The sequence below is a fragment of the Pantherophis guttatus genome, chromosome 8 (genome assembly GCF_059756535.1).
Source record: "Pantherophis guttatus breed Tessera chromosome 8, ASM5975653v1, whole genome shotgun sequence".
NCBI lineage: Eukaryota > Metazoa > Chordata > Lepidosauria > Squamata > Colubridae > Pantherophis > Pantherophis guttatus.
The window spans coordinates 63,647,636-63,663,323 of NC_142070.1; the positions used below are offsets into that span (position 1 = coordinate 63,647,636).

The 15,688-nt window shown below is 35.1% G+C and overlaps 1 protein-coding gene across 5 annotated transcripts in view; it reads left to right on the forward strand.

The window, feature by feature from the left end:
* Window positions 1-15,688, forward strand: part of RAPGEF2 (Rap guanine nucleotide exchange factor 2) — a 245,021-nt gene that overhangs the window by 91,382 nt on the left and 137,951 nt on the right. For all 5 annotated transcript variants that reach the window (XM_060690864.2, XM_087874879.1, XM_060690863.2 and 2 more), the window contains 4 exons: window positions 1,541-1,611; window positions 5,633-5,689; window positions 9,756-9,839; window positions 15,118-15,193. In XM_060690864.2, the coding sequence (XP_060546847.2) occupies window positions 1,541-1,611; window positions 5,633-5,689; window positions 9,756-9,839; window positions 15,118-15,193 (288 nt within the window). The remainder of the gene's footprint in view (window positions 1-1,540; window positions 1,612-5,632; window positions 5,690-9,755; window positions 9,840-15,117; window positions 15,194-15,688) is intronic.

The window sequence follows — 15,688 nt, forward strand, 5'->3', positions numbered from 1 at the left end:
CATACCCAGCCTGGCCCTTTGCAAAGAAGAAGAAATGCTAAAGGCAGATAAATACTTCATTTTGGAATTGAGGGACTTCTGCACATTCTTGGGAAAATGAGGACAGCTTTTTTTCTTTTTTCTCTGTGAAGTCACCTGCAGTGCTCCAGGAGCATGAGAAAGGGGCATTTTAAGATGCTGCAACTGATCAGCTGCCTTTAACTTTTTTCTTCTTCATGGCTGGTGGCCTCATGGGAGGAAGAAAACAGTCAGCTGGCATGATAGATTGCAGGGAGTGAGGGTGACTGGGCTGGAGCTTTCCAAGAATTTGGCTCTTCGTGGGGAAAGGTGTATGGCTCATACAATGGCACAGTCTTGGAGTCTCCCAGGCATTTAGAACTTCCCATTGGGCAGCTGCTTTGGGTCCCACTGTGGAGACTTCCTAGGTGTTCAGCCCTTCATAGGAGGGGGTTGTGTGTGGTTCCCATTGCACTGTTGGAATTTCCCTGGTGTTTAAGGACATAGATGGCGGTCGGGGGGGGGGGGACAAGTGGAAGGAATTGGCTGCCAAGTGTCTGCGCTTTGATCATGTGACTGTAGGCTTACTTCAGCACAGGTTGTAATTCTCTTTGTTCAGCAACAGTGTAATTTTGAACGCAAGGATGCACAGGTGCACAGGTACTCGGCTTCAATGCCCTCGTAAATTCAAACAATAGGCAAACCAGTTGTCATTAATTGAGGCTATCTGCATTGCTTTTCAGTATTAGTGTTAAATATTTTTGTGTAATTTTTTGTGTTATCTTCCACTATATCCAAGTTCATAAAAATGAAAACTACCAACCCCCCCTCCCCCCCCCCAATAATCACTGTGGCATTGTTTTTGGATGTTTTGTAGATTTTTAAAAAATTAACCCTGGAACTCTTATTCTTTGCCAGTCTTATGAATGGAAAATATTTCAAAACTGAAAATGTATGTTTTGAATGTTTAGTGTAAATGTAATTATATTTATCTGGATCGTTTCCTTAATTAATTAACTGCTTTGTTTTTGTTTATAAATCTAAGCATTTAGCAAGATACATCAATTTACTTCCATATCTTATTTCCTATTATTGGTACAATCTCATATCATTTAGATTCATAAGTTCTTAACAATTCTGTATTTTTTAAAGAAACATTTAAGCAGAAAAAAAGCTTCAAAATAATGCTATTTTTCATTTGTATTATACCCTTTTAACTTGGTTAATCTTCTTTCCAGCATTATTTCTTTGTACGTTGGACATGGATTTATATGTGAGCTTTGGGAATATCTCTGAGATAGGCATATTTTTAGCTAGAATTTAGAGTCATCCTACTTTCAAATTTAAGACTTATGATAGTATGTCCAGGGTATCAGTTTTCTCAGAAAAAATCCTGTTATGGAATTAAGAAATCACATACAATACGTGTAATAATACACTCTATATACAATGATCATTTGGTTTGAGTTCCTTTTATTATACAAATAGGAACCTCTCATACTTTCTCATGCTACTTTAAATATTTGTTCTCTTCTTTTTCCAGGATTTGGAGATAGTATATTCTTATTTACATGGAATGGAAGCTTTGTCTAATTTAAGAGAACATCAGCTCAGGTAAACTGAATTCATTGTATTTCATTCTGCTTTTAGGCCTATACAGTTTTGTTACAAAGTATTGCTTTAATTGAGTACTGCCTTGCAATTTTTTAATATAATTATTTTTATTATAGATAAAATTAACATTAAAGAAAAATAACACAAGTCAGAAATAAATAATGGTTTAGGTGAAACTGATATACTCATTTCATTTTTCAAATAAAATTGACCTCTTATTATTCTCCCTGACTATCATGAATTATTAGACAGTTTTCAGTGAATGGAGAAAAATATGGCCATCATTATTTTTATTTATATAAATGTCTTCTAGAATCTTAATAAAGTTAACAGTTAATGTAAAAGTATTTATCTTGGTTTTCCTTGTAGAGGAATTTAAAAAAAATACTACAAAATTTCCAATTTCCAATTGAAATGTTTGCAAGTATATGAATTTTTGAAATTTCAAATTAAAATATAAGTATGTGGATTTTTTGGTGTGTGTACATATGTATCACATATGTGTAAGTTGCTCCAGTAAAAGTAAATTAGAAACCAAAAGAATGCTGAGCCAAGTTCCTGAATGAGTTTTAAAATTTTATGATCTGTCATTGGATGAAAGTAGCATTAGTGCCAGGCAAAATCCTTATGGCAGTGGTCCCCAACCTTTTTGGCTCCGTGGACCGGCAGTGGCGGAAGCGGTGGTCGTGGGGGGGGGGGTTCTCATGCACAACCTAGATTTTGTGCATGCGCAAATGAAGCTTCACACGCTTCAACCGCCACTTCTGTCCAGTTACCAACAGGCTGTGGACCAGTACCAGACCGTGACTTGGAAGTTGGGGACTCCTATCTTATGGAAAACATTTAATTATCAGAGTTCTGCAACAAAATCAGCCTACTTATTAGTTGCCACATACTTTAAATTATAACAGCAGTCCAGATGTGGCCTGCCATCTGAAATCATCTGACCCATAGTCTTGAAAAATAGTCAATTGGCCAACCCATGAGAATGAAGAGAGTGGCCTTCTGTTTGGCTGCTCTTGTGGGTGGCTTGCTGCATTCTTAATATATTACTTAAATATGCAGAATTATACTTAATTAGGTTTAATTATCCTATATAGTCCTGACTGGCTCAAAGTTGACTCAGCCTTCCATCCTTCCGAGTTTAGTAAAATGAGAACCCAGTTTGTTGGGGGCAATATGCTGACTCTATAAACCACTTAGAGAGGGCTGTAAAGCATCATGAAGCAGTATATAAGTCTTAAGTGCTATTGCTATTAATTATTATTATCTTCATTTATTAGTTACAAACATGCCTCTGGTACTTATTTGGAAAAATGTTGCTGACCTCTTAGAGTCTTAGAGAAAGGGGTCAATGGATGATTTTTCAGGCATGTTGCAAGAAAGCAATCCTTAAGGTTACAGGCTGCAAGCAGTATACGTTTTAAAAAATAACTGGCACTTTAACCTGACCTTACTTGGAACAGGCTTCAGGAACAAGGTTTTATTAAATATGTTCAGTTATGATTTGCATCAAATTCAGCCTCTGAACTATCTCTAAATGCAGTCTCACGAACTAATAAGGTTGAAGGATAACAAGAACGGAAATGATAGTGGGCAGACATTTTCTATTCAGGAGATGTTGCAGCTGGTAAACTAGTGTTGCTTAATCAAAATTAGCCCCCAATGATCTAAATTTCAAGTGGCAGAACTGGATTAGAGAAGATGTGAATCTGTAGGGTGTAACTTCATCTAAATCAACCTCAAACCTGTCTCTCTTATTTGATAAAATATGGTTCTCCATTAGACAATTGTGAGTAAAGCTACATGGGAGAGGAATTTGTATCCATCAGATTTCTCACAGCATAATCTCATGAACAACTAGAATTTGCTAATTATAATTTGTTGTTGTTAGTTGCCAAGTCGTGTCCAACAACGTTCCTCCAGGCCTTCCTGTCCTCTATCATCCTCTGGAGTCAATTTAAGCTCACGCCTACTGCTTCAGTGACTCCATCCAGCCACCTCATTCTCTGCCGTCCCATTCTTCTTTTGCCCTCAATCTTTCCCAGCATTAGGCTCTTCTCCAGTGCATCCTTCCTTCTCATTAGGTGGCCAAAGTATTTGAGTTTCATCTTCAGGATCTGGTCTTCCAAAGAGCAGTCAGGGTTGAATTCTTCTAGGACTGACCTGTTTGATCGCCTGGCAGTCCAAGGGACTCCCAGGAGTCTTCTCCAGGACCATAGTTCAAAGGCCTCAATTCTTTGGCGCTTAGCCTTCCTTATGGTCCAACTTTCACAGCCATCCATTGCAACTGGGAAAACCATAGCCTTGACTATACACGCTTTTGTTGGCAAGGTGATGTCTCTGCTTTTTAGAATGCTGTCTAGATTTGCCATAGCTTTCCTCCCCAGGAGCAAGCGTTTTTTAATTTCTTGGCTGCAGTCCCCATCTGCAGTGATCTTGGATCCCAGGAAAATAAAATCTGTCACTACCTCCATTTCTTCCCAGGAATTGAGAGGGCCGGATGCCATGATCTTAGTTTTCTTAATATTGAGTTTCAAGCCAATTTTTGAACTCTCCTTTACCAGCATCAAGAGGCTCTTTAGTTCCTCTTCGCTTTCTGCCATTATAGTGGTATTATTATCATTAACATTATGAAATGCTAAAGGTAACTTCTGGAAGTTAGAAATGACTGTTTTTAACCATGACAGTTGCTGTAGAAAAGCTAAGCAAAAATCAAGTATCTGCAATCAAATGGAAGTGATAGTTCCTTCATGTTTCAACTTGGCAATTTTCATTTAGGAATGCTACCAGTTTTACTTTTAATTGGAATGAATACACCTGTAAAGTTATTTTTCATCTAAATGTAGATTTATTAAGAAAAATATATACTTTGGACACTGCTAAATACATAAAATTATTTCAAATATCGACATTAAAGGATAGACACAGTTTACTGCTATCTTTAAATAATCATGGTTTCAGTTTCTGGTATATTTTACTATTATAATTAGTTCAGTTGAAGATATATACAATTATGCCAATTATTCTGCTTAGCTTACTATTTAGTGATAATGCTTTTATGAAAAAAAATGCCTCCACATAGAATTCTTTATTAGCAAATCATTAGGAATTATTTCCATTGTGTATGTAGGCTGTCTCTGAGAAGCCGGCTTCTGTATTTTGAATGAGCCTCTTGAACGAGCTTCAGCTACGTCAGCAGCAAGTAATGTCCTGATCACTCACAATCAAGTGTGTCGTGTAGACATCTGCATATAAACACTCTTTTGTAGAGTATCTTTTCTGATGATATTAATAAAAGATTCATTAATATTTTGCCCTGGTTCTCTCATATGCTTCTTAACGCATTTCTGCACAATGTTGTCAAGGTCTTTCTAAATAGCATATTTTTGTTCTCACTACTTTGTGAATTATTTTAAATGTTTTCATAAAGCACAGAGTTCATTGTGATTTCTCTCAGTTGACCATTTCTTAAAACTCAATGTTATTTAATTTATAGTAAAATAACATCTATCATGTTGGCAATTATGCAAAATGAGATATCACAGAATATGATAAACACAGGTTCTACATTCTGTTTATCTGTTTTGATATATATGTGGAAACCAATTACAATTTTAATATTACTGACAGTAATTGATCTGTTTGGGGATGGCATATGCCATTATTATATAGAATTGAAAAAAGGCAGGAATAAGGAAGGACCAAAATGAATGAAATTGTCTTTTTTCCTGATGCATACTTTTGTCATTGTTTCCTCTTGCCTTCTCTCCTCCCCACCTAATATTGCAGATCATAAAGAAAAATAATTCAGATATCTAATAGTCTTTGAAATTAGGCAAAGGATAACATAATATTGCATGGGCTTAGCCCCTCCTGAACTGGTCCATAGGACCTTAATAATACAAGTAGAGAGGACAAGGAACTTAATCTCTAAACCAGTCATGAAAATGAATGCTAAATAGAAATAATTAGCTAAATTATTATATCTCATTATAAATTTTTAAAAATTGTTTTACAGAATCATGTGTGAAACCGTACGATATGAGCGGCATGAAGCCAATGAAGTTTTATACTAGTGAGTCTTGCTGTTTTTAATTTTATATTTACCTTTTCAAATAGCATTGTGTTGGCTTTAAGTGTACTGAGAATAGATGGAAACATTATCCAAATGACTTAAACAATAAATTATGCCAGATTGTCACATCTAAGTTAACTTAAAAGTTTTCTAGCTATTTGTATTTTATAGTCACTAAACCATACGTTTCGGAAAGAAAACTGTACCCCGTTTTCCCCAAAATAAGACATCCCCTGATAATAAGACCAATTGGGCTTTTGAGTGCATGGCAGTAAGGCCAAGCACTTATTTCAGGGTTCAAAAAAATATAAGACAGGGTCTTATTTTTGGGGAAACACAGTATTTCTTAACCATGTTCTTAATTGAAACAAATAGTTTAAAGCAGTTGTAATATTGTTTGTTATAATTTGTTTTAGAAGCATTTTATACTTTTATGCTATCAGATATTTTAAAAATATACTCCTTTTAATGTGTGATCATTCTAATTTTTTTTGGGAGGGAGGGGAATTATGTTGGATTGTTTCTTACACATAACTGGGTTGTTTTGCACTTGACTACAATTTCCCAATAGTTTCATGACATTAGACATAGTCCTTGTCTTACAACGATTCATTTAGTGACTGCTCAAAGTTACAATAGCAGTGAAAATGTGACTTATGACCATTTTCCACACTCAAAACTGTTGCAGCATTCCCATTGTCACATGATCAAAATTTGGATTCAGGGTCAGCTGTCATGTATTTATGACAGTTGCAGTGTTTCAGAGTCATGTGATCACCTTTTGTAACCTGACAAGCAAAATTCATTTAACACTGTATTGCTAAATAACTGCAGTGATTCACTGAACAATGATGGCAAGAAATGTCATAAAACACACTTAACAATTATCTTGCTGAAATGGAAATGGTAATGTTGGGCTCAGTTTGTGGGGTTAAGTTGAGGACTACCTGTAGTTATAGACATAGAAATAAAAACATTTTTTATTTAGCTAAACTATTTCAGAATACTGGTTCCAGTTTAATTTCATTCTCTGGTCTTACTTGCCAGTTGAATTATTTTGTGGTTCATTCTACATTTATTTGGCAGAGCAGCAGGATAAACTTGATATTTGCAATCCTACATACAGTATTTCAAGCATAAACATTTAAAAAATTTGTTCTCTTCATTGCCAGTTAGTTCTAAGGCTCACTTGTCAAGAAGTACTGTAGTGCTTAAAAGTTTGTGAATCTGTTTGAATTTTCAATATTATTCATAAATATGATTTAAAAGGTGATATGTTCTCCACCCAGGTCCCAAAATTAGACAGAAGATAGCCTAAATAAACAAACATGTAAAAACCATTATACTTGTTCATTTATTTGTTGACGAAAATGATCTAAAGGTACATATTTGTGTGTGGCAAAAGTATGCGGACCTCTAATATTATTAGTTCATTTGAAGGGGAAATTAGAGTCAGATGTTCAATCAATGGAATGATCATCAGGTGTCAGTTTGTCTGTAGGAGTCCTACCTTATTTAAAAAAAATAGAATGCTAGGTATTCCCTATTGAAGTTCGATCATCATAACACAAGTGTGTGGAAGTGTGTCATGGATTCAACACAAGAGATTTCTGAAGATCTCTGAAAAACTGTTGTTGATGCTCACCAGAAGGTGACGAAACTACAAAACTGGAGTCCAAAGAGTTTGGACTCCATCAATCAACTATTCAGTAGATTGTGTATAAATGGAAGCAATTCAACATTCTACCCATGAATGATTGATCAACGAAGAGAAAACAAGAGCATAGCATTAATGCTCCATAATGTCTCAACCCTGGGTGGTGCCTAAATAATTAAAAGCTTCTCTTGCATTTGCAAATGTGAATGTTTATGAGACTACCACTGGGAGAACATGGAACAATGGTGTGTATGATAGAATTGCAAAGAAAAAGCCATTACTAAAAAAAAAGGAACATTGCTTCCTGCCTGCAATTTATAGAAGTCCATATGGATAAGACAGAAGGCTATTGGAAGACTAATCTGTGGATAGATGAGATGCAAATCGAAATGTTAGGCTTGAATGAAGTGTTATATTTGGCGAAAGACAAACACTGAATTCTGGTATAAGAACCTCATCCCATTTGTGAAAAGTGATGGTGGCATTAACTAGATTTGGGCACACTTTGCTGCCTTTGGACCAGGACAATTTACTGTTACTGGTGGAAATATGAATTCTGAATTACAGCAGCAAGAAAATGTCAGGATAAGTGTTCGTGAATTAAAGTTCAAGAGGAAGTCTATCATGAAGCAAGGCAACAATCCAACAAGCACAAGTTGATCAAAGAATGGTTAAAGCAGAAGAAGGCAAAGTTTTGACCTTCATCCTGTAGAAATGTTGTGGATGTCCCTGACTTGCAGGAGGGATGGTGTTGCATTCCATTCCATGACCTTGGAATGGTCAGCGGCTCTCACAGGATGATACGAAGAGTAGTTTTGATTCCCCTTATCCCAGCCCTCCTTCTTCCTCCCTGCAACTCCCTCCCTTCGTCGGTTATGGCAGACTGGCATCTGACAAAGAATAGCTGGTACAGCAGGATGACATTCTTGACACCTAAATTGAAGCTGTTTTTAAAGAAGGGTAGGCTAAAATTACTCCAAGCCAATGTTCAGGATTGATCAATAGTTATTGTAAATGTTTAGTTGTAATTATTGCTGACCAATTGGCAGTCTAGTTACTGAAAATAAACATTTACATTCTTTTGCCATACAGAAATATGTAACTTTGGGTCACTTTCCTCAATGAATAAATGAACAAAGAGAATGCATTCTTGTCATGCAGTTGACTAATTTCTTGATTTTGTTTCGTTTTATATAGTTCTAGGACATGTCTTCTAAATCATGTTGTAGAGCATATTTGTGCAAAAATATTGAACATTTAAGTGTTCACAAACTTTTAAGGATCTCTGTAATCTATCAATATTTTTGATCCTAAAGGAAAGAAATTAGATTTTTTTCCATTTAATGATATACTCTGAACAGAAACTACTGGGCAACCTATGACCTGTTGGTTCATTGTTTCATAGCTATTGCCTTACCAAATTCCTCAATGCCTTCAATAGTGGTAGAGCTTCTAATATACCATCGTTACTAGAAAAGATCTTTAAAATTCAAGAAGATATTCAAAGATGTATTTGCTTTGAAAATAGGCCATGTTGAACTGCATAGTCAAAAATCAGAAGTTGAACAGAGGAAATGTTTGATGACACTGTGTATTATGTCACTAAATGCTTTAAATGAATGTTATATCATAAAATTGTTTTATAAAATTTCAGTTCTATGGGAGTCATGGGTCCTGGATTTTGGACACATTGTGTAAATTAGCCCATTTGAAGTACCTTGGTTGAAAACGTTTTGTTCTATGCCCAGTTAGTTTATAGACTCCAGAATTTTAGTAGTATACTGGACAAATAACTTGCCTTATTTACTGATTTTGTGGGTAGTGGACTTCTAAGTACAAGTCAAAGTATTAGTTTTTAACCCATAAAGCCTTTTATGGCTCGGCACCCAGGTAACTGAGAACTTCTACTTCTGGAAGAACTAGTCCATCTGGTAGGTTTGCACTGAATATGAATGCTGAATACTGAGTGCTGAATAGAACAAGCTTGTATTCCGTTCATATGAAGCAGTTTACTATTGGAGATGTAGGGCTTTTCCACAGAGAGTTTAATTAACAATGATTTTAACATTTATGGTTGTTAAAATGGATGCTAGGTTAGGGTATAAAAATGTTTTATTGATTTTGTTGCTGTAAGGATTCTGTGTTTGGTTTTATTAATAAATTGCTATAAGTTCCTGATTTGTCAGGATAGAAATAGTATAAAAAACAAGATTGTTTATGATATAGAAATGTATCTGATAAGACATAGTGAAAAAAATCATCTTTAGAAAATTTTCATCTGTTAAAACTAGCTTATCACTAGTACTTATGTAAATTGCAGCACTATTGTATACATTTTCTTTTATGACATTTACTACTTTTTCTTCTTTTAAAACCATACATCCTAAAGTTTTCTCATTTTTTTAACAGCCCTGATGATATTGGGACCTGTTGGTATATTCTTCTGTCTGGTTCAGTATTTATCAAAGAATCAATGTTTCTTCCAAGGAGCAGGTATGATTGGAATTCATTTTAAATATTTAAATAGAAATTGGTTGCATCTGCATATTTAAAGATATATCAGTTACCAGTACTGCATATTTGAATAGAATATTTACATCTGTGTTTCCAGTTGATAGGAACATATATCTAAAAGTGTATCACACTGAGAATAAAATAGAAAACTTTATACATGTAGGCAGCTTCTGGTACAGAGCACAAAAATCTAGTCTGGATGTTAGTATGTAGACACAATCTGTTATTTTTCAAAACTTTATCTGAAACTCTACCTAGATTATGATTTATACCTGATATTAGTTCATATTAATTTTATAATAAAATGTATATTTTACTAATGGGAATATAAGATACCCAACAGATCAGTGCCAAACCTGTAATAAAATCACTATTGTCTAAAATATATAACATGTAGATTGCATATCTTCTGAATGCTGACAATCTATTGACTTTAAAATATTGCAACATCTAGTGTCTATTGACTTTAAAATATTGCAACATGAAATTCAGCAAAGGCCCTCCTGGCCATGGCTGCTACATGCTGTTTGAGAAGGAGTTGAAATCTATGAGGCACCCCAAATTGGTTATCGAATTTCCTGAGGTAGTGCAATCCCATCCATAACAAGAGATGGCCCAGAATCAGGGAAGTCTAAAACCCAGTTATTCAGTCTTCCTAGGGTTGAGTTGATCCCCTCAATTCAATCCAGATCCCCTCCCCTGCCTCCAATTAATCAGATAGGACATCCATGGCATTGCTTAGAGAGTCCATGATGGAAATATATAGCTTACCCTAAACCAGTGGAAGACCTAACCCAGTGGCTTCATTATTAAATAGGTATTAAATAGGATAGGAGAGAGCACTGAAGCCTACAGCATCACACATAACAAGGGCCATGGGTTGGACATCTCCTCTCTTATCACTTATCATTTTGCTTGGAACTAGCCCCAAAGGAAAGAGGAGAATCAGCACAATATTGTGCCTCCCACTCCAACCTCCAAAACTGGTCCAGAAGGGTACCATGATCAAAGACAGATGCACAATTTTTGTCCCATTATTGCCAGGTCTTTATTTATTTCAGAAGCATCACAATTAAAATGAAGCATAATATATGACATAAAATTTAAAATATAAAATACAAGATTAACATATGTACAAATTAAACAGATCTTGCCCTAAAACTAGCAATATTAATTACATCCTGTCATGCTGCCTCAAGTGTACACTGATTGGGACACAAAGGACAGGTATACATATTATCTGGATGACACCAGAATCGCAAAGAGCATAAGCCAGTGGATAGCCTCATTTGTTCAGAGTGTCTCTGAATCTTGTTGTACCTATGCGCAGCTTATTCAACGATTTCCATATTTCCCAGCTTTCGTCAGGCCCAGTTGCCAGCTCCTCTGTTGGTTCTATCCAGTGTTGATTCTTAGTATCTTTCCATAGGTACATTCTGCTTTCAAATTCTTCAATGTCTTCCATCAACCTAAGGAAGCTTTTCCTGGATTTTAATCTCTGATGAGAGCTGGTTTTAGGCAATAGAGAGGATGTTGTCTAGATATTGATGATTTGAGCCTCTCTCTGTATGCTGCTGCTTCTCTGTAAACAGCAGACAGGGAAATGCCAGCTAGGTGGTAGATCTTATCTAGAAGGGTGGATTTAAGGCATTTGGAATAATTTTACTAGTTTCATTCAGAACAACATCTACTTTTCCAGCGTGTGCATATACAGACTGGGCAGGTGTATTCCACTGCTTAGTAGCGAAGAGCTTTTGTCTTAAGAAAGACTTTTAGTTTGGCATTCTAGGTAGAGCTCATTAATTTCCTAAGGATGTTATTTTGTCCACTGACCTTCAGTTTAATGTTGGTACAGTGTTATTTATATGTTAGGGCCCTATTTAGAGTGACCCTAAATATTCAGGGCTGTGGCAATAACATCCCTTTCCATATAATATACAGCTTCCTAGCAGCCATCATCTCTTGAGATTACTATTATGTTTAATAGTTTTAATGGTTTTTATTTTAGTTGTTTATTTGTAATTAAGTATTGCTTTTGTTATACAGTTTTGTGAGGCTTCCAGAGTCACAGATATAAGACAGGAAGCTATATAAAATTAATTAATTTTCTGGAAAGTTTGGAGTGCTGTTATTTGCTGTTGCATTGTTTTTAAAAGGGCTGTTAAGTGCAGCATAATTTTGAATGATGTACATTTTGATTTGCAACCCCTTTAGTCCACATTGTGATGTTGTCCCTGTAGATTGAAATTGAGTTATGAGATGAACTATTAACCTCTATTAACACAAAAGCATGCTTAGTCTTTTATAACTTCCATTTGCTAGGAGTAGGGATGACTAATTATTAACAATCTGTGGTCCTGACTTAGTCTTCAAGCAATTTTATCTGGCTGTTAGTAGCTTTATGAAGTGTTCATAAAATTGAGTCAAAATTATAGCACTTGTTATTATGAAGAGTTATAATGAAGTGGAAGACTGCAATCTTGAGAAATTCCTTGTCCTGCCCCGGATGCTTTAATCACTAGCTGTTGCCAGATCCACATAAGGGGAGATGAAATGTATTAACTTCTTGCTACAGAATTAGGTGATGGCGTTTCTTTCTTCCGCATTTTCATTGTATATAGTTAAAGTATACTTCAGTCTGATTGACTGAAGTAATCACAATAGAAATATAAAAATATCTGAGCTCATCTTTTTTACACTTAACATATAGGACTTTATATATGGAGAATACAGAGATATAATTTACATCTGTAAAGTTAACTGAACATATGATCAATTCTTTTAGGAAAATATTCAGTTCCCTCGATAATGAATGTGTATTCACATTGGTTTCAGCAACTTTATCTCAAATAGTTTACTTTATGTGCTGGGAATGAAGTGAAATATCCCATGAGGTTGTTTTGGAAAAATGGTTCACCGGATCCAGGTATTTGGTATAATCTGGTGCAGTTGAATACTTCATGTTATTCTCCTGTTTGAAAACCGTCAAGTCTTTCTGAAGATCATTATCTCAGATCTGGTGCCTTTATGGAACTCTATAAATACTTTACACTAAACTCTGGATAGAAACTTCCTCTCTCCGGGTCTTCTTTAAGAAAATGAAAATTAACCTTTAGTAAGCTATTAGCCCTACTGAGAAGAATGTTAATGCCTTAGTTGATTGAATTCAGTAAATGGGATTACAGGCAAATTATATTGCATCTTCTCCAATGAACTGAAGCTTTTACAAATTTATAGTTCATTTTTGCTGGAACAGCCTACTTTGCTGACAATAAATGGCTGTGAAATGTTTTCTAAGAGCATTCTGAGCAGAATGTTAGATTCAATTCAAATGTTAGATTCAATTTTTGTCTAATACTTTGGTTATGTTATTTATACTTCCTTATTAAAATTATGCATTTGCAATTTTGATTTTATGATACTTTCCATGGCCATTTTAATTGGTTGTATCCTTTTACTGGATCGCTGTAAGTGGCTGTGAGTATTGATTTGATGATGTGTAAATAGAATGGATAGATGGATGGATGAATGAATAAAATTAACAAACGTTTGAAGTTATGACTAAGCCCCCCAAAGATACTTATAACCTGGTTCAGATGTTACTTCCCCAATCATATGACCATATTTTGGGTGCTTAGCAACAAGCCCACATGTACAGCTGTTTGCTGCAGCCTACTGTCATATTTATGACATTTTTGCTGGAAACTGGCATTTATTTCTAATTCCTAGCAAAAACTGACCTACATTGAACAGTGAGTATACTTAACAAGTGCAGCATTTGCTTTATAACTCTGATATTTGCTTAGGGATCCACAGAAAAAGTCACAAAATCAAGTTGGTCAAGTGATGATCTGCTTTGCAACATTATGACATACAACTATAATTGCAAGGCTCAATTATGGTCGTAAGTAAAGGACTACTTGTAATGATAAGCTTTTCAACATAGCAGTAGAAGATGAAAGACCAAAGTCCTGTATTAAATCATCCGATATGAGCAAAGAATTGCTGCATTATCTATACATAATAGCAAAGGTAAATACATCTGCCAAGTTTAGTCAGAGATCAAACTATCTACCATTGATGAGGAGTTGGATGAGAAGTAGAAGACACATGTTTGGAGTGATATCTACCGCCAAGTGTCCTCTATAATACTTTTATTTGTATTATTTTATTAAAATAATAAAGCTACTTTATTGGCCAATGCTTGAACAGATCAAATGAATTTTAGTTGCTAATTGCCATATCCAGGTCTTAAGCATAAATAGCAAAGAGAAAGAGCTGCTAGACCTGGAGCCCATAATTAGGTATTTATAGTTATATCAATATTTCTATTATGCTTATTTTTTTCTTAACTTTATAATTACTATTTAATATTCCTGTTAAATAATAATTCCTGTTTATTTCACTATTTTAATAAATTAAAAATTAAAAGATAAGCTGATGGCCTGACAATGATTTAAAATATGATGTTTTCTAATAATTTGCTAGGTTATGACAATTCAGTCTCTTTCCTTTTCCTTGTCAGAAACCCACAGTGAAGAAAACCTGACCATATCCTGTTTATTGAACCTTTAATCAATGATTTCCCAGTGTCCCTTGAGCAACATACCCTGTTTTATTTTTTTGTCCAAATGAGATCATTTTGATGATGTATTTTAAGGGACAAATTATCTAGAATATTTGGGATATTATAGACCTTATACAGTGTATAATTTAGGAACAAATGGTTATTTCAACTGTCACATATTATTCCATATAAAATACATTTGGAGTTAGATGTCAAATTCAAAGTGTTCTTGCCAGCTGGTAACTGTACAGAAAGAGTGGAGTCTAAAGAGAGATTCTGTTCCAGAAAGCCTGCAAATCAGTCCACCCCTGATTATGTAGTCCTAAGAAAAACTTGATTAGTTTAAATTAACTGCTCATAAATATATTCTTGTTACTGTGATTATTTAGGAACAGGATTAATAGAAGCTATTGCTATCTGTTCTGCAGTCAACCTTCAGCTCAATCAGAGAATAAAAAGGTCTGGGTAGCAGCATAATAATCAGTGGTAACATAATCGGTTTAGAATAGTTGAACTCATTATTTAAATGTAGGGTATTAATGGTAAATTCTATATACACACACACAAACACACACACAACACAGCCATTAGCAATGATATCAGCTAACAGTTATATAGCATTAATTTGTTTAGAAGTTTCTTTGATTTTTTCAGATTTTTTTTCTTCTAAATGTTTTCTCTCTCCTTTAGTTTTGGGAAACGCTCTGCAGGAAGCTTCAGGCGTGGCTGTGAATGCATTGTTCTAGAACCATCTGAAATGATTGTGGTAGGTATAACTAGATTAATGCCGGTAAAAAGTCACTTTGCCATATTGTAGCTACTATTTGCTAAAATATATCTGCTAACAATAGAGAGACTGTCTACAATCTTAATCTTTTTAGTGACTTGGAACATCTGATAAGGAAAGAAAGTTTTTGTCCGTAGGAAAACAAAAAATCTTAACTGTTTGCTTTGTAGGTTTTAACCCCAACCCCAATAAAAATTATTTCAAAAGTATTGGGAAAAATAAATTTGTTGTTACTGGCGAAGACGTAACAACACCGTAACCCCATGGACAGCATTCCTTCAGGCCTTCCTCTCCTCTACCATCCTCTGGAGTCCATTTAAGCTCACGCCTACTGCTTCAGTGACTCCATCCAGCCACCCCATTCTCTGCCGTCCCATTCTTCTTTTGCCCTCAATCTTTCCCAGCATTAGGCTCTTCTCCAGTGAGTCCTTCCTTCTCATTAGGTGACCAAAGTATTTGAGTTTCATCTTCAGG